The sequence below is a fragment of the Bison bison genome, unplaced genomic scaffold, assembly GCF_000754665.1.
Source record: "Bison bison bison isolate TAMUID 2011002044 unplaced genomic scaffold, Bison_UMD1.0 scf7180017864280, whole genome shotgun sequence".
Lineage (NCBI taxonomy): Eukaryota > Metazoa > Chordata > Mammalia > Artiodactyla > Bovidae > Bison > Bison bison.
Window position 1 is genome coordinate 6640046 of NW_011494852.1, and position 16941 is coordinate 6656986.

Sequence of the window (16941 nt, forward strand, 5' to 3'; positions counted from 1 at the left end):
TACTGTCCCCCTCGCTCACTCAGATCCAGCTATTTGAACACGCCAAGTGCAGCCTCACCTCAGGACCTTTGCACTGGCTGTTCCCTTTGCCTCTCTCCCTGAGATGATCCCATGGCTCCCTCCCTCCCCTTAGGTCTTTGTTTAAATGTCCCTTTTTTCCACGAGGCCTTTCCTGACTTATTGTTCACAACAGCACCCTTCTCCCCACTCACACACAGAACTTCTGATTCCCCTTCTCTGTTCAGCCCAGTGCTCCACAGACATCTCAGCATTAAACAGACTAGATACTCAATTCATCCTTCTTGTCTACTGTCCCTCCCCACCTTAGAGTGTTAGCTCCCGGAGGACAGGGATGTCTGCTCCTTCTGTCTACTGCCTGCAGGGCCTGGCACTGGTTGGCACTTAGTAAACACCTGGACAGAAGCTGACAAACAGGATTGACAGCAGGGCCGTGGTGAAGATTTCATAAAATCACACAGAAGGTGCTTGGCTTCAGGTGAGCTGTTTGTATCATGTCTGAGTGTATTCCATGGATAAAACTGACTCTCTGAGAAGAAAGGTCAAGTTTATCCTGAGCTGGGGCTCCCCCTCAACCCCCACCAGCCCTAGGTGGGAGTACTTGCCCCCTTCTGAGAATTCTGGACCTGAACAAAAAGACTTCATCCTCCCCCTGGTGGCAGATTCTGAGGCTGCAGGCTCCAGATTGCCAGGCCAGGAAGAAAATAATAGAACACCTATTTCTATCCATGGTTCTCTCTCTATTTTATAAATTTGGGTTCTGAGATATGAATTAGAGTAGGCATGGTATCACTGCTCTAGTAGATCATGTAATTCAACACGTATTTATAAAACAAAAGTAGAGGGACGCTTTTCACTATTGGGTGTGCGAGACCCCAAAAGTCTCACCAACTAGGAAGCCAAGAATGCGAGCTGTCCTTACCTGAGGACCTCTGGGTGAGGCCCTCAGCTAAATGCCTGCCATACATAAGCCGTGGCCCATGGCCCACACAAGGCCTTTGTGCAAATTAGAAGAAGGTGCCCCTTTCTTAAGACTCTATAGCCACCAACTGGAAAACTGTCAGGGTGCAGCGGCCGTGTGGGGCTTCCCTAATGCCTCAGATGGTAAAGAATCGGCCTGCAACGTGGGAGACCTGGGTTCAATCCCTGGATGGGGAAGATCCCCTGGAGAAGGAAATGGCAACCCACTCCAGTATTCTTGCCTGAGAAATCCCATGGACAGAGGAGCCTGGTGGGCTACAGTCCATGGGGTCACAAAGAGTCAGACACGACTGAGCGACTAACACTTTTTACGCTTCAGTGATCATGCTAAACCAAGTCACTTCAGATCATCCGATGGAAAACCCAAAAAAACTGTGGTGCCAAAGGTGTCTGCTCAGAGAAGGGGTCCTTTCTCAGTACTCATGGGGTGGCCCTGAGGGAGGTCACCGCCACGTTACCACAGGCCTGAGAGGGTGAAGTGGTTCTGGCCTCTGCTTTTTTTTTTTCACCCATCCTGTGGGGCGTGTGGAATCCTTATTCCCTGAACAGGGATCAAACCTGTGTCCCCTGCATTGGAAGCAGCATGGAGTCATAACCACTGGATTGCCAGGGAAGTCCCTGGCCTCTGTTTCATAGAAAGGGAAACTTAAGGCTGAGAGAGGGGATGTGACTCACTGCAAGTCACACAACAGAGAGGCTGCGGCCTGAGCTCCTGACCCCTCCCGCCCGGCCTCTTCCTCCCAGGATGCCCGAGGTCCTGCCTACCTGTGTGTAGCAGCGCAGGAGCAGTCCTTTTTCCTTCAGCAGGCGGATGAAGTAGTGGCAGATGGTGGGCTGGAGGGAAGCAAGCATGGCAATGCTGAATGCGCACCGCCCTGTGCCAGGAACTGTTCCAGACCTATTTCTCCTCATGGAATCTTCACACCATGAGGCACAGACCTTCATTATCCCCATTTCACAGGTAGGGAACTGAGGCTCAAGGAGGGTGACTGTCTGGCCAGAGTCACACAAACTGTGGAGTTGGGGTTAGCACAGAAGCAGCCTGGCTCCAGAGTCTGGGCTCTTACATGTATCATTAGCTCATTTAAGCCTCACAGTATTTCTTTTCATGGACTATTATCTGCTCCATTTTACAGATGGGAAAACTGAGGTCCAAGGACACAAGAGCAGGAAACGAGAGAACAGGACTTGGACTCCGGTGATCTGGGCCCAAAGCCCACTCTGTTTTGTTCTGTTTTTTACTTTGCTTCAAGGCTTGCAGGATCTCAGGGATCCTGAACAGGGATTGAACCTGGGCCATGGCAGTGAAAACCCAGAATCCTAAAGATTAGGCCACCAGGGCCCATGTATTTAATGGTTGTAGGATATTTGTCTAAAGGGCCCTGAAGGGGTCCTTCCCATGCTTGCTGGCCCCCAATTTTTCCTGTCCCCACTTCCACAAAAAAGAGCTCACCTTGAACTGCCCAGGATAGAGTTCCTTGGCGAGAGCAAAGAAGGGCTCTGGATGTTTCTGTGGGAGAGAGAGCCGGAGGGCAGGTGGGCACCCAGATGCCCCCGGTGAGATGTGAGCAGGAGCCAGGAGGCCCCGTCCACCCCCATCACTATAGACCCTCCTCCCTGTGTGACACGTACCTTGAAGTAGCTGATTTCAAAGATGGCCTCCGGGTAGGGAAGACGGTATTTCTCCAGGTTGGCATAGAGGCCCGTGTTTGGGGACCGAAAGTCAGGGATACCCGCGGCTGGGGGAGGAGGGGTAATCAATAAGGGACTCTGGCCCCTTTTCTTTCACACCCCCCAACACAGCTCCTCCCCAGGCCCTCACAGGGGCGCCCCAACCAGGAAGTGGCTTTTGGGGGAGGGGAGCACTTACAAGTGGAGATTCCAGCTCCCACCAAACAGATGACCCTGCGACCTGGAGGAGGAGAGTTTAGGCAGCATGCGCTTTTCTTGTTTTCAACTTACATTTGTTAATTGTTGCTTTGAACATCAAACATTGCTCCAAAATATGAACCATTTATCTTAAGAGAGTTGTCTTTGCCATAAATTAAGTACTGAGCTGATTGATGTTTACAATTGATTTTTGACAACTTAAAAAACTTATTAGTGGCACTGCTGTCTAATAATCAGATATATTATCATAGACTGAATATAATGATTAAGAAAGTAAAGTTTAAAGAAAAAAAAGAGCAATGTTTCCCCTTCCCGTTCTTACCTTTAAGTAATTTCACCTATCACAGTCCCTGAAGCCATTTACTCTGTGCCAAACCCTGCGGCTAGCACTTCAGATCCTTGAATGGGTCTCCCAGCCATCTCAAGGTGGGTGGTGTTAACATTCCCATTTTACAGATGAGGAAACTGAGGCTTAGACAGGGGAAGGGATCATACAGCTGACTGAAGGAAGAGCCAGCATGGGGCCAAAGAATCCACTGGTTAAGATTACACCAGTGTAGTAAGATTCATAAAAAGGCTACTTGGAGAGAAATTTCTCCTCCTAGCTAGATCTAGACAAACACAGGAGATCTTAGTGAGAGGTAGATCTTAGGGAGAAGGCCGGGAGGGTGTGTTCCCATGGAAGTGCTGCATGTTATTGTGAAAAACAATCTCTGACCACCTCTTTATCTTCTGGACACAATATTGGACAGCCATCTATTTCCAGCATATGATACACATTCCTCCATCCTATTCCTTCCCTCTATAATCAAATGCATGTTAGCCACCAGAAGTCAATTAATTTTCAAGTGAGGATCCAAGCTGGGCCATTCTCAGCTCACACCCAGTGAGCAGCAGAGTGGATAAGGGCTTCCAATCCTGGCTTTCCTGTGCACCAGCAGAGTTGTGGAGGGGGTGGGGCGGGGGTGGGTCTTAGTTCAGATCACCACGCTGGGCTTTAGCGTCCTGCTCTGTAAAATGGGCACAATCACTGCACTGGCCTCGAGGGGGCTGTTGAGAGAAGGAATTCTCTCCTGTGAAGCTGAGATCAATGCCTAGCACTAATGATTCTTCGAGACACTAGTACTCAACTTCTTCAGACCCGTGATTCGTATCCCTATAAGCACTTTGTTCCCCCAGTGTCATCAGCTTTTGGAAAAGATGGGAAGGTGTGGGAGGGGAGAGGTGGAATCATTTCACAAGCACGCAGGGCAGTGCGGAAGTAGCCTGGCTGCCTCTCTGGTGGCTGCCGGTGGAATCATCTCACAAGCCCGCGGGGCAGTGCGGAAGTAGCCTGGCTGCCTCTCTGGTGGCTGCCGGCAGCCCTGCTGCACAGCGCCCTTGGCATCTGTCAGTCGGCTGATGGACACACACGAGTGTGAGGGCCTCTGGGGTGTCAGGATGCCATCGGACCAGGCCTGGCACACCCAGTGGACCCAGTGGAAGGGAGTGAGTGTGCACTCTAGATTCAGGAGCCCTGACTGCCTCTCGCCCGCTGTGTAACCCCGCACCAGGTTACAACCTCTCTGTGTCTCAGTTTCCTCCTCTGCCCAGCTGACTCCTCACAGGTCTCCTGTGACGATCATATGAGGGGACGCCTGTCAAGTGCATAGCCCAGTGCCTGGCAAAAGGTGAGAGCCCAGTTCATTGTTATTAGTTATTACTATCCCCTCACAGGCACCATCAATTATTCTAAAACCCAGGTGCAGGAGGACGGACGGAACGAAAGCTCTGTAGCCACTGCCTGTATTCTCTTTGGGGCCCACCCAAGCCAGAAGATGGGGCTTCCTGAGTAGCTCCGTGGTAAAGAATCCACTTGCCAATGCGGGCTCGATCCCTGGGTCAGGAAGATCCCCTGGAGAAGGAAAGGGCAACTGACTCCAATATTCTTGCCTGGGAAATCCTATGGACAGGGGAGCCTGGCAGGCTACAATCCGTGGCATTGCAAAAGAGTCGGACATGATTTGACTAAATGACAACAACAAAGGCAGGAGATGGCTGAAGGCCGCCGCTCCAGGAGAGGGGGGCTCAGGGCGTCCGGCCTGGCTGCCTGAGGAGAGATGGCAGCAGCTAGAGGACAGGGAAACTGCAGGAGACGTCCTCAACAAAAGGCTGTTCAGGACCCTCAAAGGGTCGATTGTTCTAGTCAAGGGCTGCTTAGGGCTCGGTTTCTCAGACTCTGGTGACCTCAACTCGAGGCAAGAAATATAAATTACCCAGTGACCGGGTAAAAAGATCTCTACACCACACCAGGAACAAGCCTCCTATAAGAATCGTCATGGGGAACACTTAGGCAACGCTTGCTCTGTTTCAGGCATTTATCTATGAATTTATGTAATCAATCTTCATAATCCTGGGGCTTCCCTGGTGGCTCAGATGGTAAAGAGTCTGCCTGCAACGCAGGAGATGAGGGTTTGATCCCCGGCTCAGGAAGATCCCCTGGAGAAGGGCATGGCAACCCAGTCCAGTATTCTTGCCCGGAGAATCCCATGGCCAGAGGAGCCTGGCAGGCTACAGTCCATGTGGTCCCAAAGAGAAGGAAGGAAGCCATGGGGATACCTGGGGGAAGAGTCTATTCCATAATCTTATAAGGTAATTACTATAATATACTATTATTAGCATCTTCACTCTAATAAACAAGCCTGACCAATAGAAACATGGTGATTGGTTCGGGGGGTAGGACTGTGACCCAAGCTGGGCCAATCGGAGCCAATCTCTGCTCTTGTGCTTGAACCACTGGGAGAAAGATGCTGTTTTTCAGTGGGAGCTGCTAGGCTGGTGGAACTTGTTTTTACAGCTGCCAGGAGCTCCGAATACAGAGAAGAGCCAAGAAAGGGCTCAGCATAGAAGTTGCTGAATCCAGCCACACTTCAGGATCAACAGTTACAGGATCAACACACTCCCTTTTTGGCACCAGACAGTTTGAGTTGGGTTTCTTGTGACTTGCAGACGTAAGCTGTGAATGGTTTGGGGCTGAGAAGTCATGAGAAGAAGTGGGGGTGGGGGGGAGTCATGCAGGAAGGGGCCCAGGGTGGGGAACTCACAGCGCTCGCTCTGCATGTAGCGGCTCACTCCTTCCAGGGTTAGTTCGTCCAGGAGTCGCTCCTTCTGGGTGCCCAGGCCCAGAGTCTGGGAGAAGAAATTCCGCAGGAAGTCCACTGGCCAAAAAGAAGAGAGACAGCTGTTGGGTGGGTGTTTGTTCAAGGGGACACAGAGGCCCCGAGTGCCCCTGCCCAGCCCCGGGGTCTCCTGTCTTCCCACGACTAAAGGTTGGATGCCTGGCCCGGGATCCCGAAATGCTGCATCTGTTCTTACACACTTTGCATGTCACCCCTGGTGGAGGTGAACACCCGGATCCCTGCCTTAAACCGCCCTCCAGCACCCCCCAGAACCATGCTCCCAAGGCAGATACTCACTCTCTGCTTCTCCGCCAGTGGCTCCTGCCTCAGTGTCTGAATCTGAGTCCTGGAAGGGGTGGAGGTGGGGTGACGAGGCCCCAGAAGTGGTGTTAGGGAGGGGAAGAGGGGATGACACCAGGGTTCCAGGGTGTGGCTGGGAGGTGGGCCCGAGGGAGTGAGGAGCAGCGGGGACCACGCTGGGGGCGCGTGTGGGCTCTAGGACAGGCTGCCTGTGTTGGAAACCCAACTCTGCAACTCGAGAGGAGCACGGCCTCCTATGGGTGACTGCGTTTTTTCTGAGGCTCCAAGCTCCTCCTCTCACAAGTGGAGCTCGGAGGACTGAGGAAGGCCACCTGGAGGGCTGTGAGCAGTGAGTTCCAATGTGAGGCTCTCAGAACAGCCATGGTTGGGGCGGCAGTGGTGGTGAGTGCTCAGGAAGTGCTCGTTACTGCTCTCATCACCTCCCATGGTCCACGTCCTCAACTTATATCCCCTCCAGTCCCCTGCCCTGCCCAGCCGCCCCGCAGCCCGCCTCACCTACGTCAATAACGGTGGTAGAAACGCCTCGGTCCTCACCCTGTGGCCGTCAGCCCTCTGGCTTAAAGCACCCCCACTCCACCTTTCCAACCCTTCTGTCTCCTTTATCAACTCCTCTCCTCGGCCAGGCGCCCAAATTGTGGGTCTGGGACTCCGTCCCGGGCCCTCCCTCCCGTTTCTGTCCGCCTTCCCTGGGCCAGCTCCCCCATGCACACCAGTGGTCTCAGCCTAGTTTCTGAGGATGCCACCTTTCTGTCTCCAGATCCGGGGTTTCCACAGCCCCCAGATGCCTCCCCCTAAGTGTGACCCCAGACCCCTCACTCTCACGGTGTCCCAAACTGGCCTCAGTACCTCTTCCAAACCTGCTCCTCCCCTTGGGCCCCTAACTCAGTGTGGCTTCTGTCCCCGTGTTTGCCAGATGTCCCCTGCCTCCCTCGCCTGCCCTCCTGTGGGAGCATGTCCCCTCCCCGGGGCTCCACGTGGGCCAGCCTGTCCCTCCAGGGGCCCTGCCCCGGCCTCCGCCATAGCTCCCAGTCTCAGTCTCCATCTCTGATCTACTCTCCTGCTGTTGACTTGTCTGGGTCCACCCTTTGCCCTCCACATCAAAGGCCTTTCTCTTTGGCTTCCCCAGTTTAATCATCTGATCACAAAAATCTGTGGCGTTTACCATGATGCCCGCTCCAAGAAGTCTGGGATTTTTCATGGACCACTGGGTAAAAATGTGTTAAGTCGTGGAGCTTAGGACTCCTCAGTCGTGTCCTACTCTTTGCAACCCCATGGACTGTAGCCCTCCAGGCTCCTCTGTCCATAGGATTCTCCAGGCAAGAATATTGGAGTGGGTTGCCATGCCCTTCCCCAGGGGATCTTCCCAACCCAGGTCTCCTGCATTGCAGGCAGATTCTTTACTGTTTGAGCCACCAGGAAAGCCAGGTTTCCTTGCTTTAAGATTGTGTCTATAAGCTTTACAAAACTCTGACCATTAGACAATGTATAAGTTGAAGGTGCTTGCCTCCTGAGTCCCTCACCCACAGCCCCGCCTCCCCTACCCCATCCTCCCCTTCAAGATAGCCACTATTAACAGTACAGTGGTAATTACTCCAGATTTTTTAATCTGAATTGGTGATGGACAGGGAAGCCTGGCATGCTGCAGTCCACGGGGTTGCAAAGAGTTGGACATGACTGAGTGACTGAACTGAACTGAAAACTCATTATTTCCCCAGAAATGGGTCACCCCACAGTACAATGCTGCGCCTCGCATTTTCCACCAAACAATATATCACAGACCCGCCAGCTACAGAGTGTTGCATTGTACAGTTCATAGTTCATTTAACCCATCAACTGACAGTCGTTTGGGCTGTTTCCAGTTTGGCTGTATTGCACAATGCTGCAATTTACACCCTCGGATCTCTCTCTTTGGGACTGAGGGTCCCTTTTCCACATGAAACCTTTTTCTCTGACAGTGGCCAGGCTTTGGGAGCCAGGCGAGGGAGAAGCCTGGCCTGACAGGGAGCTCTTGTCCCCTTGGTGTGGCTCGGCCGTGCATCTGTGGGGTGCTCTTGTCACAGCTTCTGCTCTGCCCTACATGTGAACCGCGACCTCGTGTCTGTGGGTGGGCTGGCACGCTTTCAGGCTGCAGACAGTGAAGCTCTGTGGAAGGAGGCAAGGGCCCTGCCCAGCACGTGGGAGCAACTTGGTCTCAGGGGGGAGCTGAAGGTGATGGTGGAGCCTCTGTGACCCGTTTCCAGTGAAGTGTCTGGGAGGCAATATGTCAAAGCGCCGAGGGTTGCAAACCTGTCCCTGCTCTTCTAGCCAGTGGACAGAGGACAAGTTGTTAAAGAACTCAGTTTCCAATTCCTTGGCTATAAAATGACCACAGTAGACCTGCACCCCTCCCCTCCACCACTGCCCCCGGGATGCTAGGATGCCCATCAAACATGAAGCAGAGTACCCAGTTGGCTTAAATACTTGGTAAATGCTAACCATCAAGGTAATCAGCCACCTGAATCCTGAACACATGACACTCTTTCATGCCCCCCAGTATACCCTCTGCCTGGGACACCACTTCTCACCTTGCCTAAGAAAATCCTAAGTTACTCTACACTGACTACCATGTGCTGTATCTCAGTCCGACTCTGAGATCGGCCTGTGGATTCTTCCCGGGAAGGGACTGGCTGGGAACTGTGTGATCTCACACAGTTTACTCCGTGCTCCCAAAGTGCCCTGCCCTATTTTCGTGATCACCAGTAGAGCATTGTCGAGTCACACGTCTATGAGATCTGTGAATTCAGGAACCAAATCTCTTCCAAGCCCACTGGGAATGAGGTTCAGGAGGGAAGGTGGGTGGGAGGGGTGTACAGGGAGAAAGAAAAGTTTGCAAGGGCAGGCCTAGGCTTGAGGCCGCACACCCTTCTCTGACAGGCCCCAGAATCCACCATTTCCCCAGGAGCTGAACCACAAGGGGAGGTGGGGTGAGGGGCTGGGGCAGTGAGCTGAGGGCCCTGGGATATCTGACTCCCCTCTGCCACCTCCCCCCGGTGTGGGGTGTGGGAAGTCCATCTCTCTCCTTCCCTCCACCCTTGTCCCCATCTCACCTGAGCCTCCTGCACCTTCCCTGCCTGGGTCTCCTCAGGGTCAGAGGCTGGGGGAGGAGGGGGAGCAGACGTGGTTACGGTGAAGGGAGTGGTTAACGGGGAATGAAGGGCTTCCAAGTTGGGGTGCAGAGAGGGGCAACAAGACCCTCCAACCTAGTTATACGGGGTGGGGGTATAAAAAGGGAGTAGATGGAGGGAGGGAAAGGAAGAAAAGCAGATTTTATTAGAGTGGAGAGTGTTGGGAGGAGAGGTGGTTGGTGAAGGACAAAGAGGCTGGGACAAGGAGGCTTAGGAAAGCAAAAAGAAAGTAAAGCATATAAGGGCATGAAGGAAGACTTAGGAGGAGTTAGGAAAGACAGTAGTGTGTGAGTGTGTGCTGGGAGGGTTAGGTTTACAAGCAGAAAAAATGTAGAAAGGAAGAGAAGATAAGGGATACTGGGCCTGGAGGCAGGTTTGCAAGAAGAGGTGGCGGGGGCGGAACGGATGGGCGAGATGGTAGGTTTAGAAGAGGAAGGAAGGGATAGGAGGGGACACTAGGGGTCCCCTAGCACCCTACAGTTCCCACTAACAACCAGGTACCCTTAGCAACCCGGACAGCGGTATTCTAAGTCCCTAGTAACAAGGGTCCTTAGCAACTAAGGTGCGAGACACACGCTATCATTAGTAACTTAGGGGACATGGCAAATGGACCCTTAAAACCTCGCGACCCAGAAACCCACCAATCTAGCAATATGTATCACAACGGCTCCCTGAACCTCATTCCCCTCCATGCAGCCCCCATCTCATGCCCCACCACTCCCGCCCTCGGGCCCCGGGGCCTGCAGCCCTCAGCCAGGCCCCGGCGCGGCCCGACCCTCCCACCAGGGCCCCCGACTCACGATCCGGATCGGCCATGGGCGCGGGGCGGGGGCCCTCGGGACTGTCACCGACTGCTCTATCCCGTGACGGCACCGGAAACAGGAGGGGGCCGAGATAGGTCAAAGAACTACAACTCCCAGGAGCCATAGAAAACGTCCCGAGCGTGCCCCTCTGAGGTAAGAGGAGACACGCGAGAGCCGGACTACGAATCCCAGAGTGCCTCACGTCCGCAGCCATGTTGGTAAAGGGCGCGCGGAATGAGTGGGAAAGGGTAGAGAGTCGCAGTCCATCTGAATACTCTGATTGGTCATGGTGTATAATAAGGGCGGGGCGCTTACTATTTAGCCGACTCTGATTGGATGAGTCCGGGGGCAGTGTTGGGGAATTCCCAGCAGGGCGGAAGCATCAGAATTCCAGGCAGAGCCCAGCGACTGGCGGGCAGCCGCTGGGGTCCCCTGAGGCTTTGGGGGCTATGGCCGGGGTCGCGTGTTTGGGGAAAGCTGCGGACGCCGATGAATGGTGCGACAGCGGCCTGGGCTCTCTGGGTCCGGACGCGGCGGCCCCCGGAGGACCTGGGCTAGGCGCGGAGCTGGGCCCGGGGCTGTCGTGGGCGCCCCTCGTTTTCGGCTACGTCACTGAGGATGGCGACACGTGAGTGAACCTTAGCCTGCCCCACCGAGCCTTAGGATCCCACATCTGATTCCCTGTTAGTCCCTGATACTGATTTTCCAACCTCTTAATCCTAAATCTGTCTTCTAATGCTTACTCTGACCTCTAACCCCCAAGTCTAACCCTTGATAAAATCAGTTTCCAAACTAGTTTTTATCATAACCCCGTCCTTTCTGAAACTCTGGTCCTCAGAATTTCACATCCATTGATTGATTCCACATTCAAAGCTCAATTTGAGCTTCCTGACCCCAGTCCTGAGACCTATCTTAAAACTATAGCTCACAGGCTCCTTCTGACATCTCACCTCCAAATATGATCTTTGATCCCTAGCTCCTAATTTAGGAGCTTTAAATTTTGATTTCCAAAATTAACATTTGGCTTTTGACTCTAAGGTCCCACTTTCTGAGCACTGATCTTCAAATCCTACACTGAAAGAGAAAATGTAAACTCTGTGACAGCAAGGATTCATCTGTTAAACAAGTATTTATCTAGCACCTACAACGTTTCAGGCCCAGTTGTAGATGCTGGTGATAAGGCAGTGAAGAAAGCACAACAACTTATGCCTTGTGGAGCTTACATTCTAGTGTGGGAGTCTATAAATGGAAGGGCAGACAGACTGACAGAAAGGAAGAAAGGAACGGTGGGAGGAACAAAAAAGAAAGAGAAGGAAAGAAAGAAACAGAAAGCCGTATAGACACAAAGTAAGAAAGAGAGAGAAGGAAAGAGAGAAGAAACAGAAAAATGAAAGAAAAAAAATGGTTTGTCAGAAGACAGTAATTTCCTTGGTGAAAAATAAAGCAGGAAAGAATGAGACAAGTAGATTATCTGGGGAGAACATTCCAGGTAGAAGGAACAATGTCATAAAGACCTAATTGAGGGAATGTACCTGGGGTTTTTGTCTGTTGTGTTTACTGTTATAGCCCCAGTGACAGAACAGTGCCTGACCCATAGGAGGCACTCAAGAAACACCGATCTTCTCAAAGAACCAGCTGTGGTTTCATTTATTTTCTCTCTCTTTTTTTGCTTTCTGTTGTGTTTATCTCAGTTTTGACTTTCGTTATTTACTTTCTTCTGCTTACTTTGAGTTTATTTTTGTTCTTTTTCCAGTCTCTTAAGGTGAAAGCTGAGGTCATTGATTTGAGGCCTTCCTATTTTTCTAATATAGGTTTCATGTAAATTTCCCAAAGTAGTGCTTTAGCTGTATCTCATCAATTCTAATGTGCTGTGCTTTCATTTCCACTTAATTCAGGATAGTTTCTAATTTCTCCTTTGATTTCTTCTTTGGGCGGTAGATTATTTAGGAGTATGTTATTTAGTTTCCAGATATTCCAAATACCTTCCTTTTATTGGTTTTTAGTTAAATTCTATCGTGCGTGCAGTTGAAAAGAATGTCCGTTATCTTGTCGTTCAGTGTAGTTCTTCAGATGTCAGTTAGAAGTTGTGTGGGTTTCTTTTCTAAAACTTTTATTTATTTATTTTTGGCTGTGCTGCGTCTTTCTTGCTGCCCACGGACTTTCTCTAGTTCCGGTGAGCCGGGGCTCCTCTAGTTGCCGTGTGAGGGCTTCTCATTTTGGTGGCTTCTCTGGTTGCGGAGCAGTGTCTCTAGGGCACAGGCGCAGTAGTTGCTGTGCATTGGCTTAGTTTCCCCGAGGCATGTGGGGTCTTCCCGGATTAAACATTGAGCCTGTGTTCCCTTGGCAGGTGGATTCTTGGGCACTAGACCACCAGTACTTCCTGTGCTGGTTTCTTTGGTTCTTCTCTTTTTCAAGTCTACTATATCCTTGCCGGTAATTTCTGTCTATTTGATCTCAGTTATTGAGAGTGGGATATTGAAATCTTCAATAATAATTGTGGATTTCCTTGTTGTTTTATCAGGTTTTCTTCATGTGATTGGATGCTCTGTTATAAAGGGTGCAAATGTTTTTGGTTTATTGTGTCCTCTTCCTGAACTGACCTCTTTATCATTGTGAAATAATCTTCACTATCCTGGGTAATATTCCTTGCTCTGAAATCTACTCTCATTTTAAAAAACTCCTACTTTCTTTTGACTGACAGGCGTTAGCATGGTATATCTTTTTCCATCTTTTTATTCTTAACCTACTTTTAAATTTATTTGAAAAGCTGTTACTTATAGGCATCATATAGTTAGGTTTTTCTTTTTTTTTCTTTTTTTAATATTTATTTTTAATTTATTTGGCTGCATCGGCTCCTAGTTGCAGCATGTGGGATCTTGTTCCCTGACCAGGGATTGAACCCTGGCCCTCTGCATTGGAAGTGCAACGTCTTAACCACTGAACCATCAGGGAAGACCCTAGGTTTTGCTTTTTCATCCAGTCTGACAGCTTCTCCCTCTTTGAACATTTGTGTTTATTTAGCTGTTTATTTTTGGCTGCACTGGGTCTTGGTTGCTGCGCACAAGCTTCGTCTAGTTGTGGCGAGTGGCATCTGCTCTCAGCTGTGCTGTGCAGGCTTCGCCCGGTGCTGGTCTCTCTTGTTGGGGAGCACGGGCTCTAGAGCACACGGGCAGCTGTGGCATATGGCATTAGTTGCCCCACAGCACGTGGAATCTTCCCAGACCAGGGATCAAACCCATGCCCCCTGACTGCCAGTGCGTTGGCAGGTGGATTCTTAACCACTGGACCACCAGGGAAGTCCAGTGTCTACCTTTCAATTGGAGTGTTTAGACTATTTGTATTTAATTAATTATTGATATGGTTACGTCTGTCATCTCGTTATTAGTTTTCTGCTTATCTCTCCTTTGTTTACCTTTTTTTTCTGCCTTTTGGAATGAGCAAATTTTGTTCCATTGCATTTCTTTTTTCAGCTTGTTACCTTTTACTCATTATTTTTTATTTTAGTGGTTGCTGTGAAAGATAGGTTGGCAAACTGGTCTCCAGGCAAAATCCCGCCAGCCGCCAGCTTTTGTATGGCTGTGAGCTAAGAATGGTTTTTTACCTTTTTAACCGGTTGGAACAAAGTCAAAAGAAGAACGTTTCATGGCAAGTGAAAATTACATGAAATCCAAATTTTAGACTCCATAAAGTAAGTTCTGTTAGAATCCAGCCGTGCCGCCCATTCATTTATCAATACATATCAATGGCTGCTTTTGTATTCTAACAGCACAGCTGAATAGTAATAGACAGACCGTAGCATCCACTAAGCCTGAATTATTTATCTGGCCCTTTACAGAAAATGTTTGCTGACTCCTGCTTTAGGGCTTATAGTGGCCCGTGGGCTTAGTACACACTCCCCAACCAGGGATCGAACCTGCGTCCCCTGCATTGTGCGGCAGATTCTTAACCACTGGACCACCAGGGAAGTCCCCACTTTAGCTTTATTATGTGCCACCTTTACGTGCTGTTATGCTCCTTCTCATGACATAAAAGAACCTTAGAATTGTGTGTTTCCATTTGTCTCTTCCTGGCCTTTAGTGTGTTGCTGTCATAGACTTCCTTTATCTGTGTATTCTAAACTTCAGACGTTGTTATTTTTGCTTAAACACTCATTTCTTTTTAAGACCTATCAAAAGATAGAAGATTTACATATTGAGAAAGAAAAAATCTTATGTACTTATCCATATAGTGACTGTTTTCAGTGTTCTTTACTCTTTGGTTTTCCATGTTTTTGTTTGATGTCATCTTCCTTTTTGCTTACAAGTGTCCTTGGACGTTTCTAGTGATGTGGGTCGGGTGGTGATGAGTTCCGCTAACTTCTGTGTAGTTGAAAGCATGTAATTTTGTCTCCGTCTTTGAAAAATATTTTGGCTGAGTTAAAGAATTCTAGGTTGACAGCCTGTCTTTGAGTACTTTAAAGAAGTGGCTCCGCTGTGTTCTCTTGCATTATTTCCTTTGTGAAATCTGCTGTCATGCTTATTTTTATTCTTCTGTACTTAAGGTATCTTTTCCTCTGGCTGCTTTGAAGGTATTTGTCTTTTTTGTTGGTTTCGAACAGAGTTTCCATGTTGGGCCCTGGTGTGTGTGCGTGTGTGTGTGTGTGTGTGTGTGTGTGTTAAGTTGCTCTCGCTGTATCCGCCTCTTTGCGACCCTATGGACTGTAGCCCACCAGGCTCCTCTGTCCATGGGATTCTCCAGGCAAGAACACTGGAGTGGGGTGCCATGCCCTCCTCCAGGGGATCTTCTGACCCAGGGATCAAACTTGTGTCTTCTGCGACTCCTGCATTGGCAGGCAGATTCTTTACCGCTGAGCCACTGGGGAAGCCCCATGCTTCCTTCAGTTACAGGTATATTGGGCTGCTTATATACAGATATATCCCATGGCTCACTGATGTTCTTTCCATTTTTAAATATTTCTCTTTGTTTTTTTGTTTCATTCTGGACAGTTGCTATTGTGAACTCCTGAAGTTTGCTAATCTATTTTCTGCAACATGTAACCTGTTGTTAATGCCATCCAGCATATTTTTCGTTTTAGGTGCTGTAGTGTTTTTTGTTATTTTTTAAAATATTTATTTATTTGCCTGCACCAGGTCTTAGTTGCAGCGTGTGGGATCTAGCTCCCTGATCAGCGATCGAACCCGAGCCCCCTGCATTGGGAGCACGGAGTCTTAGCCGCTGGACCACCAGGGAAGTCCCTGTGTCTGATCTTTTTCTTTGATTTGAGACGGGCATGAAACCTGGTCCATGTTACTTCTTCTTGGGAGGGAGTAGAAGTCCTACTTAGTAAACATTGGAGACTTCCCTGGTGGTCCAGTGGTTAAGACTCCTTGCTTCCACTGCAGGGGGCGAGGATTCCATCTCTGGTTAGGGACCTAAGATCCCACATGCCGCACAGTGCAGCCAAAAACAAAAAATGAAATAAAACACCAAAGAAACCAAAAATACCAAACCAAACCAAAGCAAAACAAAAAAACACATTGATTAAATAAATTTGCTGAATTAACTCTGACCTGACCCTTCCAGATTCCTGACAGCTGGTTCTAGAGCTGCGGGTCATCATGCTTCACACAGTGGGCCCTCCACGTTTGTTGAAGGAATGAATGCAAGAGTGCTTGTCCTCATAAGAAGGAAAACAAACAAACAACCCCTCCACCCACCAAAAACACAAAACCCAGTTCAGTTCAGTTCAGTTGTTCAGTCGTGTCCGACTCTTTGCTACCCTATGAATTGCAGCACGCCAGGCCTCCCTGTCCATCACCAACTCCCGGAGCCTACTAAACTCATGTCCATAGAGTCTGTGATGCCATCCAGCCATCTCATCCTCTGTCGTCCCCTTCTCCTCCTGCCCGCAATCCCTCCCAGCATCAGGGTCTTTTCCAGTAAGTCAACTCTTCGCATGAGGTGGCCAAAGTATTGGAGTTTCAGCTTTAGCATCAGTCCTTCCAGTGAACACCCAGGACTGATCTCCTTTAGGATGGACTGGTTGGACCTCCTTGTAGTCCAACGGACTCTCAAGAGTCTTCTCCAACACCACAGTTCAAAAGCATCAATTCTTCGGCACTCAGCTTTCTTCATAGTCCAACACTCACATTCATACATAACCACTGGAAAAACCAAAGCTTGACTAGATGGACCTTTGTTGGCAAAGTAATGTCTCTGCTTTTGAATATGCTATCTAGGTTGGTCATAACTTTCCTTCCAAGGAGTAAACATCTTTTAATTTCCTGGCTGCAATCACCATCTGCAGTGATTTTGGAGCCCTGCAAAATGAAGTCTGACGTTGTTTCCACTGTTTCCCCATCTATTTCCCATGAAGTGGTGGGACCAGATGCCATGATCTTTGTTTTCTGAATGTTGAGCTTTAAGCCAACTTTTTCACTGTCCTCTTTCACTTTCATCAAGAGGCTTTTTAGTTCCTCTTCACTTTCTACCATAAGGGTGGTGTCATCTGCATATCTGAGGTTATTGATATTTCTCCCGGCAATCTTGATTCCAGCTTGTGTTTCTTCCACTCCAGTGTTTCTCATGATGTACTCTGCATAGAAGTTAAATAAGCAGGGTGACAAT

General features: G+C 49.6%; 2 protein-coding genes and 1 non-coding gene across 3 annotated transcripts in view; 1 reads left to right on the top strand and 2 right to left on the bottom strand.

Annotated features, from left to right (window-relative positions):
* Nucleotides 1-10433, bottom strand: part of SIRT2 (sirtuin 2) — a 19873-nt gene extending 9440 nt beyond the window's left edge. Inside the window, exons 1-8 of the mRNA XM_010849200.1 lie at nucleotides 10333-10433; nucleotides 9455-9501; nucleotides 6345-6393; nucleotides 5973-6086; nucleotides 2870-2911; nucleotides 2632-2738; nucleotides 2453-2509; nucleotides 1765-1833 (exon numbers count right to left, since the gene is read on the bottom strand). Of these exons, the coding sequence (XP_010847502.1) occupies nucleotides 1765-1833; nucleotides 2453-2509; nucleotides 2632-2738; nucleotides 2870-2911; nucleotides 5973-6086; nucleotides 6345-6393; nucleotides 9455-9501; nucleotides 10333-10348 (501 nt within the window). The 5' untranslated portion in view covers nucleotides 10349-10433. The remainder of the gene's footprint in view (nucleotides 1-1764; nucleotides 1834-2452; nucleotides 2510-2631; nucleotides 2739-2869; nucleotides 2912-5972; nucleotides 6087-6344; nucleotides 6394-9454; nucleotides 9502-10332) is intronic.
* Nucleotides 10434-10694: 261 nt separating this feature from the next.
* NFKBIB (nuclear factor of kappa light polypeptide gene enhancer in B-cells inhibitor, beta) overlaps nucleotides 10695-16941 on the top strand; it is a 10653-nt gene continuing 4406 nt past the window's right edge. The window contains exon 1 of the mRNA XM_010849202.1: nucleotides 10695-10963. Within this exon, the coding sequence (XP_010847504.1) occupies nucleotides 10785-10963 (179 nt within the window). The 5' untranslated portion in view covers nucleotides 10695-10784. The remainder of the gene's footprint in view (nucleotides 10964-16941) is intronic.
* Nucleotides 13215-13287, bottom strand: TRNAG-UCC. The gene has a single exon. It is a non-coding gene; the product is annotated as a tRNA-Gly (tRNA).